Below are 26432 nucleotides of genomic sequence, written 5' to 3'. Positions count from 1 at the left end.
CCACTGCACCATTTTAAACACATAGGTCAGGGAAACATTGTACAAACATATGTCAAACATACTTACAACACTGATAATTCTCTAAACTCAGATCTGTGTACTGGAGAGATGCAGCTGAATCAAACCCATATCCTATTGTTTCATTAGGGCTGGCACACCTGGCTGAAGTCAACTTGTTGGCAACCATGGACAGAGAGTGGTAAGTATAGCAGTCACATGATAGTGGGTTGTTGGACAAATCTCTGAAAAGTCAATGGCTGTTAATCTAGATTGTTGCTGGTTTGTTTAAATGGAGCAGCATTTAAAACAAGGATATCAATAGAAGAACTACTGTGTGTTACAAGGAAGCCTCTATATACCATAGCCATGGTAGCTGAACATTTGACAACAAAACATGTAATGCCACAAATAATGCATTTACAGCACAAGTAGCTATTTTTTTCAAGTAAGATTCTCAAAAGATAATCTTTGAATAAAAAAAACTTGTCCTTACACAGTATTCAATGCTTGATCTACAAGTAGGTAGAAGGTTCCGTTCTGACCCATTCCTAGTGTCTTAATCTGGTTATCAGACACGTCCACTGTGGCCAGACTGGTCAGCCCATCAAAACTGGGCAGGTGGGGAATTAAGTTGTTACCTAGTCTTAAAGTTGCCAGTGAATTCAAACCATTGAAGGCTCCATCCTCAATCCTCTCAATAAGATTTCTCTGAAGTTTGCTAAAAATAATAATGCCAAAGCTTAGAGAGCTGTCCAATATGTACATGGAGAGGACCAAAAGTTATGACATGAACTGTTTAAATCATAGAAATCTTGTTTCTGATGTCACTGTACGCCCATATCACAAAGGTGATGTACCTTTGAACTCTAAATACTACAGAAAACTATCTATTCATCTAGTGAAGTTTGTTCAGTGAATTTTCATGTCAATTTGCTGAATACTCACAGTGTAGCTAGACTGGTCAAAGGTGATAAAACTGTGCCTCTCAAAACTGCAATTCTATTCTCAGATAAATCCAATGAAGTGAGACTGGATTGTCCTGCAAAGGAGCCATCTGGGATGTCAGAGATCTGATTTCTTGGCATATCTCTAAAAAAAAAAAAAATTTGTTCAATTTTCAATTACTGTAAATATTGCAGTTCTTGACAAGCTCTCACATTCAACTTATATCAGTTTTTTTTTGTTCTACTAAATTAGCTGTAGAAGTGAAACAGGCTTAAGAATAAAGGTAAAGTAAACCCCTCAACATTGATCATATATCACATCTTTATAAAAACAAAGTTATATGTGACTTGAGAGCTAAATATTGACCCACCATCTTTGAACCTTGGAACAAGTGAATGGTGACATAAACCCCATTCCCAGAAATTAGATCGATCCAACTAGATCGACCTAACTCCCTGGGGGTTCACGCTAAATAGCTGTCAACCGAGCGGGCACGAGAATTAATTACCCCCTTACAGCTTGTAGTAGGCGGGACGGACATTTAAGCCGGATTATCTGACAGTGATCTAGTGAGACTCCCCACGGGGATAGATCGACCTAAAATCTATGGGAATGCGTCCATAGTGCCTACATATGACACCCAGGAAATGGTTAACCCTAACTAGGAAGTTGTTTGCCTTGTTTGCTATTGAGTGTGGGGCGTGGGGGCCTGATGTAAACAGCTAATTTCTCATACTTTATTATGTTTGCTATGCTCATATTACCACTCCCCCACCCTTTTACTTGGGTTAATATCTTAAATAACAGTTTTAGTCTGACAGCAAAGTCACATGTTAGAATGTTGTCTGATGCCCATGGGGTTGTCAGATTTCAAATGTTCATTGTAATGAGTTTTAAATGTTAAAACCCTGTTTCCCAGCAGGTGTGACATTTGGGCACAGGATCACCACTCATACGAAACGAACAAGATGATGGACTGGAACATACTTTTTTCAAGAATAGTTTAGAGACTATGATAGCCTTTTTTCTCATAATCACATCTTGTTCAGCTTAAGGTTGGCTTATTTACTGAATGTATTAAGTCAAAAAATTGTAGAGATCTTGCTGCTGAATGCTCTGAAATCGAAGCCACTTACAATTTTGTCAAAGTCAGTGCTGACAGAGCAGCCCCTGGGTATGACACCAGAAGGTTGTCTGATAGATCCAGACGTGTAAATGTAATGCCAGTGAAGACGTCTGCTGCCAGTTGGACCAGTTGGTTGTTCTGTAGGTGTAGAATGTTTGATATAGAAGATCCTGTACCAAACACTTCACTTCCAAGTTCTGTAATGCTACTCTGATCAAGATACCTGCAATGTAAATTTTTTTCAGATCTCTGTTGATGACGTTGCTTGTTAAGGGCTAAAAGCAGTAAACAATAGGTTAAATGCACAAAGAATACAGATACATGTATGCTGCATGTGATGCAATTATTTGATCAACACCAGACAAAACACCCAATTTTTTTTCATATGCAATTTCTGAATATTTATCTGAAGCATCAATTTAAAACATGTCAACATAAAAGAAACATTACCTACATATCTTCCATAAATATTGCAAATGCTCCTTCATCTTTGACATGTTTTATTAAAATAGGTTTGCAAGGACAATCACAGACTTAGAGTATAACAGATTAATAAATTGCATGCTAATCAAAATAATGGAAAAGGTAGTGCATTGAAGAATTCAATGGGATCAATTTTTTATCTTGAGAGAAACAATATGATAGTTACTTACATGTCCCTTCCAACAGATAATCCATTGAAGGTATAAGATGGTAGTGCTCCGAGGCTGTTGTCATTAAGCTGAAAGTCTCTGCTTGTGCTGACATCAATAAAAGCCCTGGTTTCAACAGTTTTTAACCCTACGTTGTTCATGAAAAAATCCCTGCATGATGTAGTATTAAATCCATAGCTTTTAATAATTTTCAGGGGGTTGTTGTTGAATATTAAATCTTGACCAACAGACACAGAGGAGAAGGCATCCTGTTCAATTATGGCAATCTTATTATTTCTTAGATTCCTAGAAAAACAGAAAAGCACTGAATGATCTGACTATCTAGTTATGTACGTAGGTAATATCTGTAACAAGTTGTGTGCTTTCATATAATCCCAGTAGACAAATAGAAGACCATATTTTTTTCTCTGGACATGCAGAGAGAAAGTAAGAGAGGCAGAAAGACAGAGAGATTACTTTGATTCATGTAAACGTGTGCTTACATGTCAAATGAAGACACCCTCAAATTTTTAAACATTCCTGTTGGTATGGAAGTGATGCGGTTGTTGTCAAGGTTAAAGTATAAACCAATGGTCAAGTCATGAAAGTCACCCCCATGGGGAAGACTGGTCAATTTATTGTTGCTTAGGTCTCTGAAATTCAAATAAATAACTGAAATAAATATACAGCATGCATCTATGCAGTAAATGTGTTATGTATTTATATTTTATCTATTTTAGTAATTGATGGATATCAGGATATCTCAAGAAGTCATGAATTAATTGACTATAGGGAACCCAGATTCAGTGTTGATCCAATTTGTTACACTTATATGCGTAAGTGATGTGGAAATTAAAGCTTTTGATGGCAATTCCAGTTAACAGGACCCAGAAATATTTATGAGAAGAAGTTATGCAAGAGTTTTAAAGCAAAAGTTTTAAATTACTACATACAGGCTATAGCTCATACTGGTCACATGGGCAAGTGTTCCATCTTCTATGTAAGCAATATCATTATTACTCAAGTCTAACTTTCTATCCAGTGGGTTATCCTCTAGGTGGGTTTTCAATATCCGTCCTATTTGGTTTGATCCCAGGTCACTGAAATTTGCAAAGACAACTTCATCATTAAACAAGGCAGCAAAGCTGTCAAATGTGCAGACAAAAAGCAAAATATAATGATGGACAAAATAGGTTATTTCATCAGTTTTAATGCAATAACAAATTATGATTATTATAATACATTATGCTCATAATAGATAACTGACTTCTGATTTTCATCAAAAACAGAAGTAAAAGATTTGCAAGTTAGACAAAAGTGCTTGTAGAACAACTGGGCATGTCAAAATTGAGGATCAGCTAGAGTTTGTATCATTTTAAAATCAGTTCATTTAACTATCCCATATCACCCTGCCGTGCAAAAATAATTCAATTTAAACCATAATTGTACCCATGAATATAGAAAATATCCTGCTCCTTCATAACAGGCCCTTATAGCCAGCCATTTAAAGGGGGGGATTTTTCTGAAAAAGTAATTTAATAATGAAACCTAGATCAAATTTTATCCAGAGCGGACCTTGTCCAGCGGAAGGGAGGTTTGTTCGAACCCTCCAAACCCTGCCTACGAGCCTGCATTACTTATTAAAAACTGTGCCTTTTTGTGATACTACCACTTTTTTATAATAATATTTCATCATCAGACTTTGACATACATTGCCCTGGGTTGCATACTCACAGGTTTCTCAGACTGTAGCAGCCATCAAAAGCTGTCTCTGGGATGACCTGGATACTATTTGATTGCAGGTCAAGGGTGGACAGATTGGCCAGATTGGTGAATGGGTTTTCATGGAGAAAGCGGAAGTCATTGTTCCGTAAATACCTGAAACATATATAAACAGAGTTTGAATCCACAGGTAACACTATTGAATGTATCATGAGATTCACACAAAATAATATGTTCATATATAAGTACTGTATCTCTGAACTGTCATTACGTAAGTGGAACATCTTAATAGTGTTGTTGGTAATATGTCTACATTATATATATATATATATATATATATAGTACACTTGCCATTAATTAAGTAAACTAATGCATAATTTCATAAAAGAAGTAATTCAAGATATCTTCCCTCAAAAATGAATGAAACATGGCTAAAATTTATCTTAATGTACATTTTTACTTACAGATATTTTATTGTCATTGGAAAAGTGCCATTTTCGATGGATATTATATCATTTGAAGCAAGCCCCCTAAAAATTAAGGATAATTGCATTGTTTACATCTAATTATATTAATGATTCATCTTTTATATAAAATATTATCATTATAAAATATGTAATTAGCATAAAACTTCAGGCCCATAAGAGTTCAAATTCATACAATGAAAATGCCAGAATGAGAAAAATTAAAACTTATCTTGATCCTTCTCCTCTATTAGGAGGTATGTTTCTTACCGAGAAGATTATTCTCAACATGTTTTCGGGTACAGTAAGTTAAGTATAACTTAATCGAGATGCACTATTAAATTGATTATTATTTACCACCAGAAAATGACTTAGGAAGTAGTAATAAATATCCCACAATATAGGAGGGTTAAAGATAACAGTCGCTAAGGATAAAAGCCCAAAGGCCAGATTTTTGAAAATTTCGTCATACCCAGGAGTCGGGGAGAGGTAATTTTGAAAAATTTGTCAGATTTACACAATTAAAAATATTAATTAATCTTTAAGGGACGAAATTTTCAAGACTTTACCGTAGGTCAAACAGTTCTCCATTTATCATGTTATCTCCTGTAAATTGAATGGCAACAGCAATGATGGCGATAACGACGAAGACAATGGCAACATCAGTTATTGGTAACAGCACTAGCTACATGTATATATACAGACACATTTGTCTGTACATAAAAATCAACTTACAGTGTCCTTAGAGTTGTCAAAGTAGAAAATGTCCCAGACAACAAGAAGGTAATCTTATTACTGTTCATATCAAGCAAGGATATAGAAGGCAGCACTGTAGCATATTTCACAGCTTCAGGAACATACTGTATCTGGTTTGAATCAAGATACCTGGAGCACCAAATATTGCAGCTACAAAAGTTTGCCCACATATATTTACGTGTATAAAATCATTTTGCATAAACATTTCCAAATATTCACAGATTTGCACAGAATCAGAAAATATATATGTATTTTGTAACCAAGCATACATAAATTTATAAGTAATACATATTTATACAAAGCATGCAACATTTAAACATTTCATGATATACTAAATACCCTGCATAATAACTTAAGTATGTGTGTGAATGCACACGTGTGCCAGTATTTCCCCTTATGTTTTATTACCTAATAAAAGACAAGCAAATACATTATTAAGTAGCAGTCTCTGTAAGGTTCAGAATAGGGTGGCACATGACCCTCTCAGATTTTGATGAAAATTGGTGTATTTGTTCATTATAGCCCCAAACCAACATAATGGATATTGGTTTGTTTGAATCACCCTCGGTTGCCATGGTAACAGCACTTAAAAATTTTCACCTAAGATGGCGGAATCCAGATTGCAAAATTTCAATTTCAGCTATATTTGAGCTAAAAAACCATAAATGTGGATAAATAAACATTTTTCATTTTCAGACATTGTTAAATATCATATCCTATTTGAACTAAAAACATATAAATAAATGTTTTTGGTGGCCTTTAAAAATTAGAAAAATAACTTTGAAAATGGGGAATTTTCAAAAATTCAAATTTTTGCTGAAATGCCCAAATTTGCAAATTTCAAATACATTTTTTCAAACACATTTTTCAAAAAATTATTCAAATTTTAAAATTCTTAATCCAAGATGGCGGCAATCAAATGGCAAAATGTCCCTATTTCTGCTTTAAACTAAACAAGCATGGATAAAACACACATTTCATTTTAGTATCCTGCTAAATATTATATCTTGATTTAGTCAAATGCATATTACTTAATATTTTAAACAGTCCTAAAAATTTAGAAAAACAACTCTAAAAATGGCAGATTTCCAAAATTTCAAATTTTAGCTAAAATGCCCAAATTTTGCCATTTTTAAATACATTTTTCATAGACTGGCCAAGCCCACCTAATATTGTCATACATTATAAGTAAATGTTTTGAGTTAATATTATAAAAAAATCTTTTTTCAAACATTAAAAAAAAATGCAAATTTTTAAATTCACAATTCAAGATGGCGTCAACCAAATTTTCCATTTTTCGCTATTTCTGCTTTAAAAATGGATTAAAATACAAATTTTGTACTTGTGTCCTGCTACATAACTTGATTTAGTCAAAAGCACACAGGTAAATATTTTTGTGATCTTTAAAAAAAACTTTAAAATGATGAATTTTCACAGTGGGGCAATGGGTGTTAATCTTTCAAGGTCATACAATAACAGCAATGTGGTGGTATTCTTTTGGTTGACATCCAATAGTTGAGAAATATCTCCTACCAGTCTCAGCTTCAGTTTCAATCTCTTGTGGACCTTCTACCACTGTCCAGGAAAAAAATTCCCTTATCCATAAACTACTATCTATAATGTGCATGGATTTAGCAGTGCCCACCCCAGATTAGTTAACATTTTTATTTGATTCTTTTAATTGTATATGAATATATTTTAAACAAGTCACAGTGAATTAAAACATGTTTTTAGTCTTTCTTATTTGAAAGAAAATGAGGCATCTTCTCTACATAGTAGTAAATTATATGAATATTTGTTATGGTGTTCAGCATTTTTGTCACAAACTTAAAATACCAATATATATTTTCCCTCATGCTCCTTGCCCTAAGATGTTCATAATTTATTAATTTTGCTAATTTTCTTTTGGTATACAACTTATTTGTAAGAATATTTGTTGTAGGTAAAGTCCATTGGTAACCAGCTACACTGTTAGAAGTTGTGATATCAAAGCAAAGCAGTTATCAATGTTAAGGGTGCCTCAACATGATAGTATTTGATGCATTTTGTCCCAAGAATCATGCATGATCATACATTTTGACTAGTCCAACATCTGCCTCAACACTGAGGACTAATTTGGCATGTTACAATCAGGTAGAAAGTATCATTATGATAATTTCCCCTATTTAAGTTACTATTTACAATTTTAATGTAAAGAGTAAAGTTAGGTCACCTGCTAGTTTTCAGTAAAGAAATATGAGAAAAATGTATGGATAACACAGACTTTATGATATCAAAACTTTGGGAGCATTATACTAAGCAGGACTTGATTAGGTGAGTCTTTAATACAAATAGCATGATTATCAAGGCTTATAAAGTAATGCTAACTTGTTTTCTCATGTAGTATTTTTTGTGACTGAAAATCTAATGTACTGCTATATCTTTCCGAGAAAAACTGAGCTGCAAGACTGGTTTGTCAAATAAAGTGCAATAGTACACACCATATCACTCCCATTCTGAAAGGATAAAACTGGCTGCTTGTATTTGTATTATTTTTAAGGCGATACATACACAAGGACCATTATATTTATCTGATCCTATCTGTTTTAACTGACCAAGGCGGTCCACACATTTTAATTCTGAGAATGACCTTATTTTAGAACAGTCTATTTTAGAGAAGGGGTGCCTCAAAAGTTATGGAGATCGGGCTTTTATAATCTATGCCTCCAAATTATGGAACGCCTTACCAAATTTTATTAGAAAAGCAGACGACTTTGACAGTTTTAAATCCCTTCTTAAAACTCACATTTTTAAATCTGTCTATATCTCTTATATATATATATATATATATATATATATATATATATATATATATATATATATAATGTTTTTAGTAGTGTTAACTTTAAATGGTTTCCAATTGTTTCAGATTTAAATATTGTAGTGATTTTGTAATGATTTTAGTTATATTATTGTAAGGCGCCTTGAGGTAGCACGTAAGGCACCATATACTTGAATATTATTATTATTATTGACAGATATCTTTTACATGTCTATTTTATTTTACAAGTTTTTTTATTTAGAATCCTGGTTGTGAAGAACTAGAAATCTCTTCCACTTGTATGAGTACCAATTTCTACTGTATATATTAAGTATTCAAGTAATCTGTTCTGTTATCGACTTCAAGTACCTGAGAGGGCATGACGGGCCTTACAGGGCGCTGTTTTAAATTGGAGGTAGACCATACTCAAGCAGTAAATAGCCGTCAAACACAAACTCACGTTGAACATCAAAACTTTATTAGAAAGCCTTATCAAAGTTAACACTGACTGTAATTTAGAGTATAGTAACTGACAGTGCTTTACTTATTTGTCGATTATATCGGATATTAACGGCAACTGCACGTGAGGGAGAAGACGAGGTTTTCACAGTGGTACATGTACCTGGTAGTTTTCTTGATATCCGTAGTTAGTAGTGCCGATTATTTACGACCATAAAGTTCTACCAGTCCTTTCTTGAGGGTAATTTATGAAAAATTGCATATCATGCCGTAAATAAATAACTGTGTGCATTCTCCTTCCACATACGAAACCGACGGCAACAGGGGTAATCCTAGAGAGGGGTAAGAAACGTCCATTGTTCTCGTCAGTGAGGCTAACCAAATTCAGGGTATGTACGCACAGACAGAAAACCATGTATTGTGGGAACGTTACTAATGAAGCCACTGGTAGTACTAGTAGTCTGTAGTCTTGAACAAGCACCTCCATGACGAGTGAACAGTTGTCAAAAACAAAAGACCCAGGTGTGGTAGATCGACTACTGTTCGCGCGTGCCGCAAAGACCAAGCCTAATTGCCCCTCAAGGTCACAAACTAATATCCGGTGCTGACGGTTAGGCTCGTCATAATCATATAAGAAGCGCGTTTCCACCCCCTGACGGCAATCAGAGCTCCCGCCATCTTGGATAAAATTAGTTATGTTGTATATAAAAAAAAACGATGTGCGGAAACAAATACTACACACCAGTCAGCATAAAAACAATCCAAGCAATAAATGATCCAGAAAACAAGTGCCATTTATCCAAAAAATATCCATTTCATGAGATAAATAACCTTAATTCAATTTATTTACATCTGAATGAGTTCGTAGTTTAGCAGTCACCGCTACTGCGCATGCGCAGATGGTCTTTTTCGCGTAGTTTTAACGTTGATTGTTTTTAATGTAATTTAACCATTTTGTGTTTTGAAAAAAATTTTATTTCATTTTTTGGTACCTGAATATATGCTGTAAACATCTTGTATAGCCATCTTACATAACTACGTCGGCCATACGAGTTATTTGTCAGTGAATATGGGGTTACCTGAACATTTTATATAGAAAAGCATATGGGAGAAAAATTTCAGGCTTAAATATAAAACGCTCTAAAAAATAAATTATTTTAAATATGCAACTTTTCGGGCTCAATTTATTAGTTTTTAGCATAGTTCTTCACAATAAATTAAAAGAAAACAAAATCTGGGAGGGTCATGTTCCAATGCCCCTATGTTATTTTTCTGATTCTTACAGAGACTGGTACTTAATACCTTTCCTTAAGGACACAGAACCTCAACTTAAATCATGTATGTGTACTTACAAATAACTTAAATCTTGCAGGCATTGGAAGGCATTTGCATGAATGGTGTCCTCCGTTAGCTGGTTGTAGTTCATGGACAGTAGGCTCAGATTGAACATGGCACAGAAGTCTGTCTCATTCACTTGAGCAATCAAATTGCTGTCAAGATATCTAAAATAGATGGCAGTACAGTAGATTGTGGCTTGAACATAAATTGTCATAATGTCAATATTTTATTTTGAATTTATTTCTAGAACTCAATAGCAAGTAAAAAATTGAACAAAAAAAGACTGCAAATTATTTCCTTACAGTGATCTGACGGCAGTAACATTCTGGAATGGAATCTTGCCCACTTTCTTCACTGTATACATGGACTGGGAGTAGGATGGGAAGCCTTCTGATCCATAGATGGTGACATCTCTTATAGAATTATGATCTGCATAGCTAGAAAATGTTGGATATATTTTCTATAGCGGCAAAATTGCTTGTACAAATACTGTAAAACAAGTTTGTGTGTTTTTAAAATTTTTGGGTAAAGCATAATTAATGGATTAGTATATACTATCCTATGACCCCCAGTAATTTGTCAATAATGTTGTAAAACCATGGTTCATTTTTCAAACTACACCAAGTCTGTCAGCATTATCAGTAAAAAAAAAAATCTTCTATTTTGGGAAAAGTGCTACATGACTTATAATATATCTATAAACAGTACATTTTGATTTTGCTAGAGAGATATATCATGGACTTACATAGTATACAGCATTGGATAGACTTCCTCAGACAACACTTGGTGCGGAAAGTTAGGCAAGGCATTGTCACTGACCCAACTAGAACAAACAACTCTTGCACTTAGCAGACTTACATTAAATCTAAGAAACTTTCTTAGCCTTTTTCATCATCATGCTATAATGCACAACATGTAACAACATCGTTTTTCAAAGTACACAGAGTATTTCCCATTTCAAGTACTTTAACAGCAAAGCAAAACAAAAAGTCTCTCACAGTGTCCTCAGTTCAGCTCCAATCCCAACGAAAGCATCAAACATGATAGCAGTCATTGGATTTTTCTGTGAGTGAAGTCTTAGAGTCTGGAGCTTTGGCAAAGACGTCAGTGCTCTGCTGTTCAATGTTTGAATCCTGTTATTGTTTAAATCCCTAATAAAGAAAACATCATTTTCCGTGTCAATCTCAATTATATATTTATACAGTTGTGGTCAAAATGGGTCAAATACTGTAATAATTGATTTTCCACCTACAAAACAGAAACTCTGTTAAAAACATAAAATCATTGTGTCACACTTGCATTTAGGGTTTTATATATCTGAGAATTGGATCTTTACTCCAATATACTTACAAATGCACCAGCTTTGGTATGTTATGGAATGACTTCCATGGTAATGATACAAATTCATTTTGGTGAACCTCCCTAAAATTTTAATTAAGACAATAATATATGACATAAAAGAAAATTTAAAAGAAAATGGGATACTTGCAGATTGAGTCTTAGTGTTTTTATTGTACTTAAAAAACTTAACTGATATAAATACTGCTTGCCAGTGCTTAGCAAATGTGTCCTATAATGGGGATACAATTTATGAGCACTATGACAGTAATGTACCTTTTTGCCTGCATGTCAGTGGGCAAGCACAATTAGATAAACCACTATATCTTTACTTACAAAATTCTTAGTTCTGGGAGTTGTGCCAGAGCATTTTGTCCAATACTATTCAGCTGGTTATTACTTATATTCCTAAAAGTATTTAAGTATTATAATATACTGCAAAGCCATACATATATGCAGTAAAATTACATAAGAATACAACTTTTAAGAAATTTTATATGAAATATGATCCAATCCATACCTATACTTTACATTTCAAAGTAAGCATGGTACTTATGATCTTAAGGGCATCGTGACAAATATTTTTTCTGTTTGCTAAAGCAAATGTCTTGCCTAAACCCCCCCAAGCTACCAGTTTATAATAGTTCCTTATAGACTATAGTATACTTACAGGTGTTTCAAGTTACTGGTTGCCAAGGGTGTTAAATGCCAGGTGGAGATAGATGTGAGTAAATTTCCATCCAAGCCTCTAGAAAATACCAGTAATAACACGGTCAGACATAACATAGTGATTTCACCACCATTCTTCACATTAATCTGGTAAAAATATGCTAGGTTTTTCATTCATTTTCTGTACAAAGATTAATACAATTTTGTTACATATCCATTAATGCCACTTAAATCACTTTTAAAGCAATGGTTTAAATTCCAACTCTTCTTTCGAATGTCAGTTGTTTAAGTACTTTCAATAAGAGTTATTTAATTAAAAGTTTAAAAGTAATCTGTTTGGTAATGTTGAAGAGTTTAAATCATATAAGAAAAAAAAAAACACTTCAATGAATAAAGAAAACTTACAAATATTCCAAGTTGGCCATATTATGAAATGCAGAACTCGGAAAGGAACGGATCTGATTCCCACTCAGGCTTCTTTAATAAAACAAACAAAAAATTGTTTCTTGAATTAACCATTTGACATTGTAATCTAATTGTAATCAATATATATTGTAAAATCAAGCTGAACAACATGACCCACTTCATCATAGATAAACAAACCAAGAGATATTGTGTACAGTTAAGTCTTTAAAAAGCACCCATTGTGTTGAAATGACATAAGCAAACTCGTTTCCATCCCCTGTTTGCACATTAAACACAAATTGCTTTACAGCTTATTCCCCCAGACAAGTGGTCATACATTACACTCTAAGGCATAACACAATGATTTCACCACCACTCTTCATATTAATCTGTTGACTATGCAAACAGTTTACCCTGGCAGTGCGCTTGCTTTTCTCCCTTCTGGAGTATGATCAGTAAGGTAAAATTAAGATGCAGGGATACATGGAAAATGTGTATTGTTGTCTCATTCCTCAATGCATGAGCACTTTCATAGAAATAGCATTGAGAGGTGACTCCAGTGATGCATGCAACTGAACTCAGTTGATCACAGTTAATTTTTGTATCAGGGACATCCTTCATAATTGACCTGTTGATTCCAAAAAGTTCAGAGTGCTTTGTAATGTAACATGCAGTCAGAAATGTCTCATTTTGTCTTCAACAAATTTATCCTACGTAATGTACATCATCATAATCATCATCATCATCATGTATGGTTTGGTCCATTCTGACCAGCTGTACCAAAAGTATAAAATATATAAAATTGCTTTCATTTGTTTTCGAAAAAAGGTTTAAGAAGAAACTTTTTGATGCGCCCTCTTTTTTTTTTTTTTTTGCTAAGTTAGTTTATTTATTATTTACATTTACAACGTGAGTTTTTTATGGGTATAACTATATCAGTGCTACAGTCATGATACCTTTTTCACTATCTTATTCTAAAACCTTTTGATATATATATCCCAAATGATTTATTGCTTTAATAATATCAGATTATTTTCCTAAACATTGTTCAAAAATTACTTCATATCTGACTACAGTTTTGATGACAAATCTACTAAAAGGTAGCTGTTAAGAAAATAATGGTGTTTTTATTTAGTGTATGTGTAAGAATACAAGTAATTGTAATTGAATAACAATAAGCAACCTTCCTGGATTATATCATTAAAAGAAAAACGTTTCACAAGATCCCCAGGTGCAACCTTAAAGGTAAACACAAGATATTTAACACAAATAATGTCTCTACATACATTTTCTGTAATCTTGGCCTTTGGTTATGGCACAAATACAGTATGTACACCTGGGTGCAGAAAAAGTAGATAAACACATTTCAAATTATGGCCTTTCTTAAAGCTTGGCCTTTTTGATGTTATTTTAATCCAGATATAATAGATTTCATAAAATATAGTGATTAAAAGGGGTATCCCCAGAATACTCCCGCAAATGTAGATGGGAGCCAATTTTGTTGGTAAGGGTATTAAGAAGACGATGAAAATTTCAATCATGTACACATTTTAAAAAAAGGCAACCATACACACTTTTGTAGATAAAAACATACCCCAATTATCACACACACACTCACACACACACACACACACACACACATTTCATATCATCTACTTACAGGATTCTAATGTTGCTCCCGGAAAACAGTCCATCTGGCACCCACGATATTTCATTATTCATCAAAGCCCTGTAGATAAAAAATAACTTACATTAAGCACTAGTAAAACCTTGTTGAGCACAAAGTCCCCATTTATACATGTAACTATCATTCAAACGCATTAATACTGCATCATATGTACAATGAAATATTTAAAATATGAATACTTGCATGCAGTAAAAAAAGTAGATATAATCTTGCTGTTTGAAATATAGTAAAACAGGTGTGAATTGATTTAATTATACTTACACATGAGTCAGAGAACTGGGAAATACTTGGTTGGTGTGATTGTGTTTGAAAAATGTTATCTTGTTGTTTGCTAGATTTCTAATGAAAATAATAGAGGAAAACAGTGTTTACAAATAAAGAACCCACTCAATTTCAATCGATATCTCACCAAAGAAATAGAAATCACCAAATCAATATTCTAGTGAGAAAAAATTTAAAATATGTTGAAATTAAGAACATTCTGATGAAATATTATAATTTAACATATTTGAAAAAACATTTACTCAATTCTTATTCCTCCAATAGTACTAAAGTGACACAGTGTGGGATTTTAAACACCCAGTAGGTACATAACCCACTTCTTGTTGAATTTATCCAAGGAATAGGAATTCTTATTGATATTCTATATTTAATTAGTGAAGAATTAATGTTGCAAAAAAAATACTAGAATTTACCACTTTGCCACCGGTCAACCATCTTGACAGTTTTACAAGTAAATCGCACAGAATCCAGAAGTTTGTGTAAAAATTGAATTGAAAGGTGGCAAAAGAGAATACAAACTAGAGGATCAGAGAGGCGATACCGCCTCCGGATATTGTACCACCAGCTAGAGTAAGCGCATTCGTATGGACCCCCCCCTCCAAAAAGGGACACCATCACCAGTCTTGTGCTTGACAAGCTCTATAAAATGCAATCAACAGGAGTTCTCAAAATATACAAAAAAATATAATTAAAAATGGTCAGTATATGACTTTCTATTCAACTTCAATAGTAACTATGGACCTATCTCTGCCAGTTTTGGAGATATAAGGGACTAAATGTTATAATTTTGCAGTTACCATAATGTGCCATAAATTTCCTACAGAAAAAATTAATTAAAATAAAGAAAAGGTCATTTTGGTCAAAATTCTTGAAATGGGAGGTGCTCTGAAGTTCCAGATGTTCTAATTTGATGAAATAATGTCATTTTTGACCACAAGTTGCCTGCTTTGCCAAGCCTTATGTTTTATTATTCTGGAGTTCAAAATTAATTATCCATTACCGTACTGCACATTTTGCTTTCACCACAAATATGTACTTTTTGATACAGCGTAAATTTGGAGATAAAAGGGAAGCAAAATTTGCAAAGTTCAGTTCATGGTGAAAAGTAGGTCAAAGGTCAATTTCAAGGTCACATTCAGATTGCCAATATGACTTCCTATTCAATACAACAGTAACTATGGACCTATCTCTGCCAGTTTTGGAGATAAAAGGGAAGCAAAATTTGCAAAGTTCAGTTCATGGTGAAAAGTAGGTCAAAGGTCAATTTCAAGGTCACAGTAAGATTGGCCAGTATATGACTTCCTATTCAACCTCAATAGTAACTATGGACCTATCTCTGCCAGTTTTGGAGATAAAAGGGAAGCAAAATTTGCAAAGTTCATGTGATGAAAAGTAGGTCAAAGGTCAATTTCAAGGTCACAGTAAGATTGCCAGTATATGACTTCCCATTCAAGTTCAATAGTAACTATGGACCTATCTCTGCCAGTTTTGGTGATAAAAGGGAAGCAAAATTTGCAAAGTTCAGTTCATGGTGAAAAGTAGGTCAAAGGTCAATTTCAAGGTCACATTTAGATTGTCAGTATATGACTTCATATTCAAGTTCAATAGTAACTATGGACCTATCTCTGCCAGTTTTGGAGATAAAAGGGAAGCAAAATTTGCAAAGTTCAGTTCATGGTGAAAAGTAGGTCAAAGGTCAATTTCAAGGTCACAGTAAGATTGCCAGTATATGACTTCCTATTCAACTTCAATAGTAACTATGGACCTATCTCTGCCAGTTTTGGAGATATAAGGGACTAAATGTTATAATTTTGGAGTTACCATAATGTGCCATAAATTTCCTACAGAAAAAATTAATCAAAATAAAGAAAAGGTCATTTTGGTCAAAATTCTTGAAATGGGAGGTGCTCTGAGGTTCCAGATGTTCTAATTTGATGAAACAATGTCATTTTTGACCACAAGTTGCCTGCTTTGCCAAGCCTTATATTTTGTTTTTCTGGAGTTCAAAATTAATTATCCATTACCGTACTGCACATTTTGCTTTCACCACCAATATGTACTTTTTGATACAGCGTAAATTTGGAGATAAAAAGGAAGCAAAATTTACAAAGTTCAGTTCATGGTGAAAAGTAGGTCAAAGGTCAATTTTAAGGTCACATTTAGATTGCCAGTATATGACTTCCTATTCAATTTCAATAGTAACTATGGACCTATCTCTGCCAGTTTTGGAGATAAAAGGGAAGCAAAATTTGCAAAGTTCAATTCATGGTGAAAAGTAGGTTAAAGGTCAATTTCAAGGTCACAGTAAGATTGCCGGTATATGACTTCCTATTCAATACAATAGTAACTATGGACCTATCTCTGCCAGTTTTGGAGATAAAAGGGAAGCAAAATTTGCAAAGTTCAGTTTATGGTGAAAAGTAGGTCAAAGGTCAATTTCAAGGTCACATTTAGATTGCCAGTATATGACTTCCTATTTAACTTCAATAGTAACTATGGACCTATCTCTGCCAGTTTTGGAGATAAAAGGGAAGCAAAATTTGCAAAGTTCAATTCATGGTGAAAAGTAGGTCAAAGGTCAATTTCAAGGTCACAGTAAGATTGCCAGTATATGACTTCCTATTCAACTTCAATAGAAACTATGGACCTATCTCTGCCAGTTTTGGAGATAAAAGGGAAGCAAAATTTGCAAAGTTCAATTCATGGTGAAAAGTAGGTCAAAGGTCAATTTCAAGGTCACATTTAGATTGCCAGTATATGACTTCCTATTCAACTTCAATAGTAACTATGGACCTATCTCTGCAAGTTTTGGAGATAAAAGGGAAGCAAAATTTGCAAAGTTCAATTCATGGTGAAAAGTAGGTCAAAGGTCAATTTCAAGGTCACATTTAGATTGCCAGTATATGACTTCCTATTCAACTTCAATAGTAACTATGGACCTATCTCTGCCAGTTTTGGAGATAAAAGGGAAGCAAAATTTGCAAAGTTCAGTTCATGGTGAAAAGTAGGTCAAAGGTCAATTTCAAGGTCACAGTAAGATTGCCAGTATATGACTTCCTATTCAACTTCAATAGTAACTATGGACCTATCTCTGCCAGTTTTGGAGATAAAAGGGACTAAATGTTATAATTTTGGAATTACCTTAATGTACCATAAATTTCCTACAGCAAAAATTAATTAAAATAAAGAAAAGGTCATTTTGGTCAAAATTCTTGAAATGGGAGGTGCTCTGAAGTTCCAGAAGTTCAAATTTGATGAAATAATGTCATTTTTGACCACAAGTTGTCTGCTTTGCCAAGCCTTATGTTTTATTTTTCCAGAGTTCAAAATTTATTATCCATTACCGTACTGCACATTTTGCTTTCACCACCAATATGTACTTTCTGATACAGCATAACTTGAAAACCGTACGGAATACAAAAAAACGGAGACCACCTCCAGTGTTGGGCTTTACATGCTCTACAAAATGCAAAAAAGAATGGGTCTCTAGCATTAACGGTTCCCGAATTAGAGACAGTTTTCAGTTTCGCCATCTTATGGCCGCTACTCCGGTGAAAATGCACTGATTGACCCCAAATTCACGGAGATGAAGGATGACCTGAAGGGTAACACTTTCCAATAATATTATTGGTTAAGTCTGTGTGGTGTCTGAATAACAGGGCAAAAAAATTTTTTTTCGTAAAAAATTTAATTTTTTTGAAAATTTTGGCCCGTTTGACCTTGAAGTAAAGGTCAAAGGTCAAATCCAAGGGCATATTTGAAATCTACACATATGACTTTTGGAAAGCCGTCTGTAGAAATTTTTCCCATAACCCCTTCCGTAGGGTAGATAATAAGCATTTAATTTTGCCATTTTTGGACAAGGGTGCATTTCAATGAGTGCCACACCCAGACCCCAATACCGACAAAGCCCAAATTTTACGTGGAACGAGTTGAGATTATAGGTGACCTAAATCCAAGAGATGGGTACGGGGGGCCTTACCGCCTAGGAGGAGAAACGGTAACGGTAGCCGTCCGGCGGAGCCGGCGGAGCCAACGGAGCCGGCGGAGCCGGCGGAGCGATCCGGACGGGACCGAAACCATGTGTACCGCCAGCGCTAACGCTGGTGGTACAAATATCATTGCTTGGCATTTTTATTATCCCAGATTGTTACAGAGTTGTGTCAGGAAAGTAGGATCAAAGTTTGGTTCATAGTCATCATCATCATGGTTAGTCTGAGAAAATTTTTATTTACCCCAGAAAAGTTTTTCACAGGAAAATCCTACACTGTGCACCTTAAAGTACATAATGATAAACAGCACTGGTTCTGAAGGAACTGATTTTTTGCCTTTGTGAAAAACATTAAAACATCTTATAAAATTAAAAGACAAGATCTGCATGGTTTACAGACTCACAAGATCTGAAGACTTGTAGTGGAAACATCAGGAAAACTTGTCAGACCAGTAACCTGGATTCGCCTGGTTAAAGAAATGGATAAACACCTTTAAACTTTTAGACTGAAAGACATTGAAATAAAAATGTTAATTTAATTAAAAACGTTGGAATTCCTCATTTCCATTGAAAAAGCATGCCTGAAATAAGCACTTTAGAATCCATATTTTGTATTGATCTTAGTTATTCAAATAACTGATTTGTGCATTAAATAGCTTATCCTTTACTGTTCACTTTAAGAACCAATCAATACTAGTCTCATATTACTAAAAGGTTTTTTCATTGAAAGGATAATTGACATTAGTCAAAAATAGTTTTAAAGAGTAAACCAAGACACTCATTACAAAGTCACTGCCAAATTGCTTGCAAGTTTGTCCAATACTACAGTTTCATCAATTTCCTTATATCAACCAAGTAATCCTTTGTCTGTAGGATAAAAAAATATTACACTTACATCTCTGTCATTGAGGTTAATGCAGCAAATGTGGCTGATCCATTTACAAGTAAATTAAAACTTGGGCAGGACAAAATAGTCCTAAAATAAAACAATAAATGTATTCAAACATAATTTCATAAATTCGCAGAAAGAGACTTAATCTTGAATCCCTGCACTACACAAGGCATGATTTACAAAATTTGGATATTCTCACTTATACATGTTAGACCTTGAATGACAAGTTTCATTGAGATGACAACGTGCCCCTGGTTTTATTTATTTTACAACTACAAATCATAAATACATACAACCATATAAACAGTCAACACTTACAGTGTGGATACTGAGCCTGTGAAGGTTTCTGCTGATATGTTGGAAAATGTTTGTGATGAAAGTGATCTGAAAGTGAGCATTAAAATAAAAACAAGCGTCATCAATATTTTTTTCTAATTCATCTCCCTTTTCACTCTCAAAGGAATTCCATCAATACCCATTTATCTTTCAACTTCTTTCATCAATTTTCACAATTATTGCCACAATAAAAGTAAATAAGAATTCAGAATTTGAAGGTGGTGCCACTTACACTGCTCCACTACAAGAGTGGACATAATCTGCTGTTTGACAGTCACAGGAGCAGGCGGTGGCACTGTACTCTGATGAAGCGTACAAGTACGGTTCATACAAACTGCCATCATCAGACCATAGTCCATTACTAGTGTCAACTGAAATTCAGGTAAAAATATCCATTTATGTTGTTGTAATAGAAAAGCCATCACCCTTTAATTAATAATTTTTCATGAGGGTTCTAACTGCAGTACAATTGTTTAAATTTGAAATCTCGCTTATTTCTTTTATATAGCCACCAATCAACTTCACAAAGTACTTTATCAAATTTATGTCCCACATGTATTTCTTGCTCTGTTTGATTATTACATTTAATTTATCTGTATGGTGATAGTGGACATCAGGACAATCTGCAGTAAGGTCTGCAATCTCAAATTAGATCCAGACATAAAGAAAATATCTAAAAATGGCCAGTGGCTAGTTTAGCAATCCATATATCATGAATAAAATATATTCATATGTACAGGTGAGTTTAAATGATATCATTCTGAGTTAATTTCAATTTGAGGCTACAAATCAGGTGGAAATATGGACATTATATAAAAACACAAACAGGATTCAAACAGCAAGAAAAGGGTGTTTGTGTAAAGCTGATTGACCATCATGTAATACCACAAACTCAAGCCCTGAGGTCATGGAATATCCCAATACAGGCAAGGAGGTCTACATTTCTTTCACCTGTTTAAACCACCCTTTTCACTGACCAATTGTCATTATGCATCACTTTGTTGATAAAAGATTATAATTCTTCTTCACAATTACGTTCTATGTAAGACTAAATAAAACATGCCCTCTATATTTGATTAACAGTTGTTTTGATTCAACTCTGTACCTTTTATTGGATTGTTTGGCCAAACGCAGGATAATCTCTACCATCTGAGCATGATGCTGCTCAGGCTTGTGAATATCTTCCATAGGAACAACTGTAGAACAGCCATGAAGCTCGATTTTGTTTCACAGCACTTGAAGAACTGCTTTTTTTTCATTAATTTTAAGCCATTTGAAATGTATTAATGAACAAATGTTTCCATATTTCTACCACACACTATATCATATATATTCATAATAACAAACTTAAATGATATATTTTAAATTGCTTCTGTTCTTCATGAGATTCAACCCATTCAGTTAATTTTATGATTTTTTTAAAAATTCAAACAATTCAAAAATTTTCTCTTCCATTTAACCCAAACTTTCAGAAATATTATCATGAAGGTCAGAATGGTGGAAAAATTAGGGTTTTACTTCATTCTACACAAACATGCAATGAGAGCATGATATAATGACAAGCCATACTGTTTTGAGGTAGCCTTTTTCTTTGGAGGAAGTATTTTATGTACTTGCAATGCAATCTAAATAAAAAGAAATGCGACAAAGGCTTTTTAATCACAGCAAACAAATACGTTTAGCTAAGCAAACACCTGAGGGGCTATGTATACAACCACACATTAAGCATTTAAAAGAATATTTGCGGTGAAAGCAAATCATTTTATTAAAAACCAATTCTACACTATGAGGGAATAAAGAGTTTGAAAGTACTATATTTTTTATTAAGGAACACTATAGGGCAATGGGCAATAAAAGTGGAGCTTGTCAACTTATCCTTGTTAAGGATACTCATTGCCTTAATTTCTAATGATGTAAAAGCCCAAGAATTAGTAGATCAATTTAATTGAATATTGTGTCTGCCTCATAAGAAAGACATGGTTTACTTTATTCAGTTGGATTATTAGCATTGTGATTTCAACTTGAACTGCAGTTGCCCAATTTTTTTTTTCAAGGTCCTTAAAATTTGTGAAGCAGGTCCCTATTTCAGTGACCACCCCATGTTCTCCTTATTTCATCTACCAGCCAGCAGAGGACAAGGCATGAACCAGGCCAAGTGGACACTAATGATTTTATTTCACAGTAATAAATATCACCCTCAAGGTGGCACCTGATTTATCACATGCCAATAAAATATTTATCATCACCTATCACATATCTTTAAACTAGGAAGTTATATTTACCTCCCTGACTACAGATAACAGATCAAACTATGCCACTTACTGAACCACACTGATATACTTTGTATGTATATTTTTTCAAGGATGTGAAAAAATGGTACAAGTAAAATAAAAAACTAATTTTTCTCCACAAATGTTTAATTTTCATCAAAAATACTTTTGGTGCATTGTCCCAAATTAAACATGCAACACATTATCATCCTTTTTATATTATTCTACATTTATTTTAATCTTTATTTTCCCTTCAATTTTACCTACAATGAGAAATAATATATTTCAACCTTTGAATGAATTTATTCTGCCTTTTGTATTATTTTACTGCAAGATCATGCAATGTTGTGTTGTCACACATAGGCCCATGTTGTTTACCCCTTTATTCTTTGAGATAATGCTCATAACCCACCTGAGGTATAAGAAATCCCTTCAGCTCCATAGCGTCCATTCCAGTAAGAGTCTGCAGTCCAGAATGCATGTATGAGACCTCCATTAATCAGCCATAGGGTACACGCCAGTGCCACTGAGTAAACCTTCCTATATTGACTTCCCATTGTTTATCTTCTACTTGGCTGTCCCTGCTACATTGCCATCAATTTGCCTGAAATGCCATCATTAATTAGGCTGATCTGATAATCTGTAGTGCTCCTCTAACAGTGAGGTTGTCAACATCACCTCACAAAATACTGGTGCTATAGAGCTGCATGTGATTATCTTCAAATTTCTATGGGTTTCATTCAAAAAATTGAATAATACAGAATGACATTAGCATGACAGTGGTTTTCCACAAAACACATGTTATTTGATCCAGTTGTTTGCTGGTAGATTTCCTATAAGGTTTGGTTAGCAACGAACCTGAACATCTCCTTTTTTTCTCTTACCTGTTGATGTTGCTCACTGCCACTATGGCGTCTTTTTCACCTCTGATAACTCAAAATCTCTCTTTTAACTGATAAATAAAATTTTTGTCACAAGTTTGCAATAGGAAAGGGGAAATCATCAAATAGAATACTTCCAGTACTTTTGGAAATCAGTGATGTTTAAATGCACAAATCAAAATTAAACCCCCTACATAAACACTGTTACTAGGGATCTAACTTACTGAAAGCAGAGGGCTTTCAACTATTTTCAGACTTACCTTACAGTCACAAATTTCAAGGATGGTTTCAGATATATAACTGTTGTATACCAATGTCTGTCATTATGCAAAATCCAAATAATGAATGCTGTACAAATATCTGTGTCATCATGTATGTAAGGACATCAATCATATCTATTGAGTGAATCATGTATCCTTCTCACTTGGCTAGAGCCAATATAAATTTTTTTCAATAGTTTATGAAAATTTTATCTTACCTTCAAAAGTAATGAGAGGACTAACACAATTTAAGCTGGTATAAAAAAGATTCATTATTTGACCAAAACAAAAAACTTACAATTTTCTTCACTTGAAATTATAAAATAAGTGAAGTAAAGTCAACAAAGATCTCCAATAGTCTCAGAAATTTGTCAGTGATTTACCAATATCAAATCAAAAATAAATTCACTTGAGATGCAAACAAGCTTTATTTAAAACTGATTTGTGCTAATTTTACTTATTTCTCAATTAATAACAAATATAAAATATGAAAATAATATTCCTCTAACTACAAATAAACTTACCAGCTGCTCTGTGGCAAACTCTTTTTTTTTTTTTTTTTTTTTTTTTTTGCACAAGGTACCCATTATTTTCAATTTTCTTACATGGGAAATTTTATTCATTGACATTTTACAGCAAAATCCAATTTTCTTAATGAATTTATCAACTGCCTTTTTTCTTTTTTTTTTTTTTTCAATTTAATCATTTCTTCCAACCAAAACAATCAATTCTACTTACATGAAGAAAACACTGCAGGCAGTTATGTGTAAATGTTCCATCTTCCAATAAATTATCCCAACATTTTACTGAACAAGGCTAAGTCTCCAAATTCCTCAGTTTTGATTTTTCACACCTGTTAATACCCTGTCATGAATAATATACAAAGAATACTTACAAGATTTGGTCCAAATTTTCCACACCATTAGATAACACAACCAGTTACTCCATTTTGAAATTTTATGGTTCAATGTTGTGCGTGTCCCATCGTTTAAGTTTGCTTTGGTTGCAGCAATAGAACATCAGGATATCCATTTAGGGGCCCCTGCCCTAAGTAAACTGTAGGAACAATCTGTTATTCAGCACCAGGTAAACAATAAAAGGACCATGCATACTATTTGGGTAAGACAGCCCCAATCACGCACTTGTAAAAGAGCACAAGTGTTCCATCCAATCTGAAATATCTCATAGATTCAACCGATATATTAGCGAAGTGCCCTCGTTTATTTCAGTTCTTTTTAAAAGTTATCAGTTTTAACCAGACCTGATTGTGTATACAGTTACCTGTCCAAACATTTAAAAACCTTAATGATTTTTATTATCAGGCTGCCTTTTTTATGGTACATATACTTTAATCTACAAAATCACAAATGTTGATGTTATCAACAAAGTAAACAGCTTAATGACAAGCTAAAAGCTCATAATCTGTGAGTTTGATGGATAGCTTTTTCAATATTCCTTGTGAACATTTAAAAATGATATCATGCTTTTATCTTGAATGATGAAACAAAATCAAGAAAACATTTGCAGATGCTATATGCTGTTATTAAAAACATTTTTTGAAAGTTTCAGTATTTTTGAAAGTTTCAGTATTAAACATTCTTGTCTTCTGATAGCATTGTCTTCAGCATTAAAACAGAATGTGTTAGTTGTGAATTAGATGGAAATGTCCTTGTTGAGCCAAGAAATTGTGCACAAGAATATCGATAAAATGACACTGTATGTGCCACCCAGAAACCTTTCTTCTAGCGGTTTATAAAGACTTGATGAAGCAAACATACTTCCTCTTGTAAGTTCACATTTTTATTACATACTTTATTATTATCTTTTTTCATTTTCAATGACTATGAAATGACATAATGATCTTAAAAATAAGATAATTCAATCAATTGTTTGCTTAAGAATTTATTTTCATTTAATCACGCGCAGTATACAATTGCTCCCTCATTTAAATTTCAGTAGAATCATCAATACATGGCCTAACTTAAAGCCTACCTGCTTGCTTATTTTCTCATATCATAATAATAATTACAAGGCACCTGAAAATTGAGAGAATAACATAAATATTACCTGCATTTAAAACACCAAACACAAACTCATCACAAAATAATTATTTCAACTATCTGAACCTACCGGTATATGACTACTTTTCTGTGCATTAAATGACTCTAAGTACATAAGTGTGCTAATAATATTATTAATTCAATTCATTTCTGCGCTCACAGGTACTCATTCTTATATCTGTACAATTTCTCAAAATTAAAAAGCTAACAATGATAATAATTTATGGTCCAAAATATTTGTCTTTGCAATTGTAAGTTTATTTCAATAATAAATTAATAAACCGCCTCCCCCTAATACCTATCAAGTAAATGAAAACAAAACTTGAAATCCTCATGACTTAATTCTTCTATTCTTCTCTAACTACTCATTACATCTTTGTTTTCAACTCTAAGCCTGTCCATACAGTACAAAGAGTACAGTAACAAGCCTCATAAATGGGAATTGCTGTTTACTAACAATACCTGCAGATCTTTTGGCACTGAGGCCTTCAACAAACTCAACCCACAAATTAACCACCACAGTGATACCTAGCACTACCAATCTGGCAAGCTTTAGTATCGACCTCAAAATACTTTCAATATGACAGAAGATATAAGAAACAGCATGTTGGAGCTCATTTTTATGGAAACTTGCCAGCTGTTTAATTTGAAGTGCCAAAGGGGATATTCGGACAAAACAGAGACCTTTTGGAGACTATTCCTGACAAAACTTGAAATTGCACCCATCAGACTTAGGTCAGGCTGGAGAGCAAGTGGAGTAATTTTAAGGGAAAGGCAGAGGCGGCAGTTCTGGACCCAGCACAATCTGACCTGACATTGGCAATACCTGCCACAAATTGGCTATGCAGCTACCAGCCTAGAGGCATTTTCTGGCCAGACCAGATCTTACCAGGATATTGCAAGAATTGGCATTGCAGGTGGCTACTTGCACAAGGGAAACCAAAACTAGCATTTGACATGAAGAAAGTTGCTCCCGGGTTGCTTGATGACAAAAGGAGACATTGATCTACTGGAGTTTGAAGAAGAAAATTTGAAAAAAGTTGTACGGTGAAAACTTGAAAATTTTGGATATTGGACATTCAGATAGTGCAGGTAACAGGTACAAGAAAGTCTACCAGG

General features: G+C 33.8%; 1 protein-coding gene across 4 annotated transcripts in view; it reads right to left on the bottom strand.

Moving 5' to 3' along the window:
- Positions 1-24433, bottom strand: part of LOC106169518 (uncharacterized) — a 46807-nt gene extending 22374 nt beyond the window's left edge. The window contains exons 1-26 of one of the 4 annotated variants that reach the window (XM_087017960.1): positions 24149-24433; positions 22525-22716; positions 20075-20213; positions 19825-19890; positions 19510-19590; positions 19019-19081; positions 14603-14680; positions 14315-14383; positions 12655-12726; positions 12251-12328; positions 11917-11988; positions 11593-11664; positions 11241-11393; positions 10988-11065; positions 10545-10679; positions 10257-10406; positions 5625-5774; positions 4890-4955; positions 4438-4581; positions 3657-3803; positions 3207-3356; positions 2725-3009; positions 2082-2294; positions 946-1089; positions 494-718; positions 67-242 (exon numbers count right to left, since the gene is read on the bottom strand). In XM_087017960.1, the coding sequence (XP_086874086.1) occupies positions 67-242; positions 494-718; positions 946-1089; positions 2082-2294; positions 2725-3009; positions 3207-3356; positions 3657-3803; positions 4438-4581; positions 4890-4955; positions 5625-5774; positions 10257-10406; positions 10545-10679; positions 10988-11065; positions 11241-11393; positions 11593-11664; positions 11917-11988; positions 12251-12328; positions 12655-12726; positions 14315-14383; positions 14603-14680; positions 19019-19081; positions 19510-19590; positions 19825-19890; positions 20075-20213; positions 22525-22669 (3151 nt within the window). In that variant the 5' untranslated portion in view covers positions 22670-22716; positions 24149-24433. Of the gene's footprint in view, positions 1-66; positions 243-493; positions 719-945; positions 1090-2081; positions 2295-2724; positions 3010-3206; positions 3357-3656; positions 3804-4437; positions 4582-4889; positions 4956-5624; positions 5775-10256; positions 10407-10544; positions 10680-10987; positions 11066-11240; positions 11394-11592; positions 11665-11916; positions 11989-12250; positions 12329-12654; positions 12727-14314; positions 14384-14602; positions 14681-19018; positions 19082-19509; positions 19591-19824; positions 19891-20074; positions 20214-22524; positions 22717-22996; positions 23074-23253; positions 23380-23991; positions 24118-24148 lie in introns of those variants that run through there. The other 3 variants (XM_087017967.1, XM_087017973.1, XM_087017977.1) reach the window with 3 other exon arrangements.
- Between the last annotated feature and the right edge of the window lie 1999 nt (positions 24434-26432).

The sequence above is a fragment of the Lingula anatina genome, chromosome 1, assembly GCF_051362555.1.
Source record: "Lingula anatina isolate TDL-2025a chromosome 1, LinAna3.0, whole genome shotgun sequence".
Lineage (NCBI taxonomy): Eukaryota > Metazoa > Brachiopoda > Lingulata > Lingulida > Lingulidae > Lingula > Lingula anatina.
Note: the sequence above shows the minus strand (reverse complement) of the source record. Positions and strands in the feature narration are given on the sequence as shown.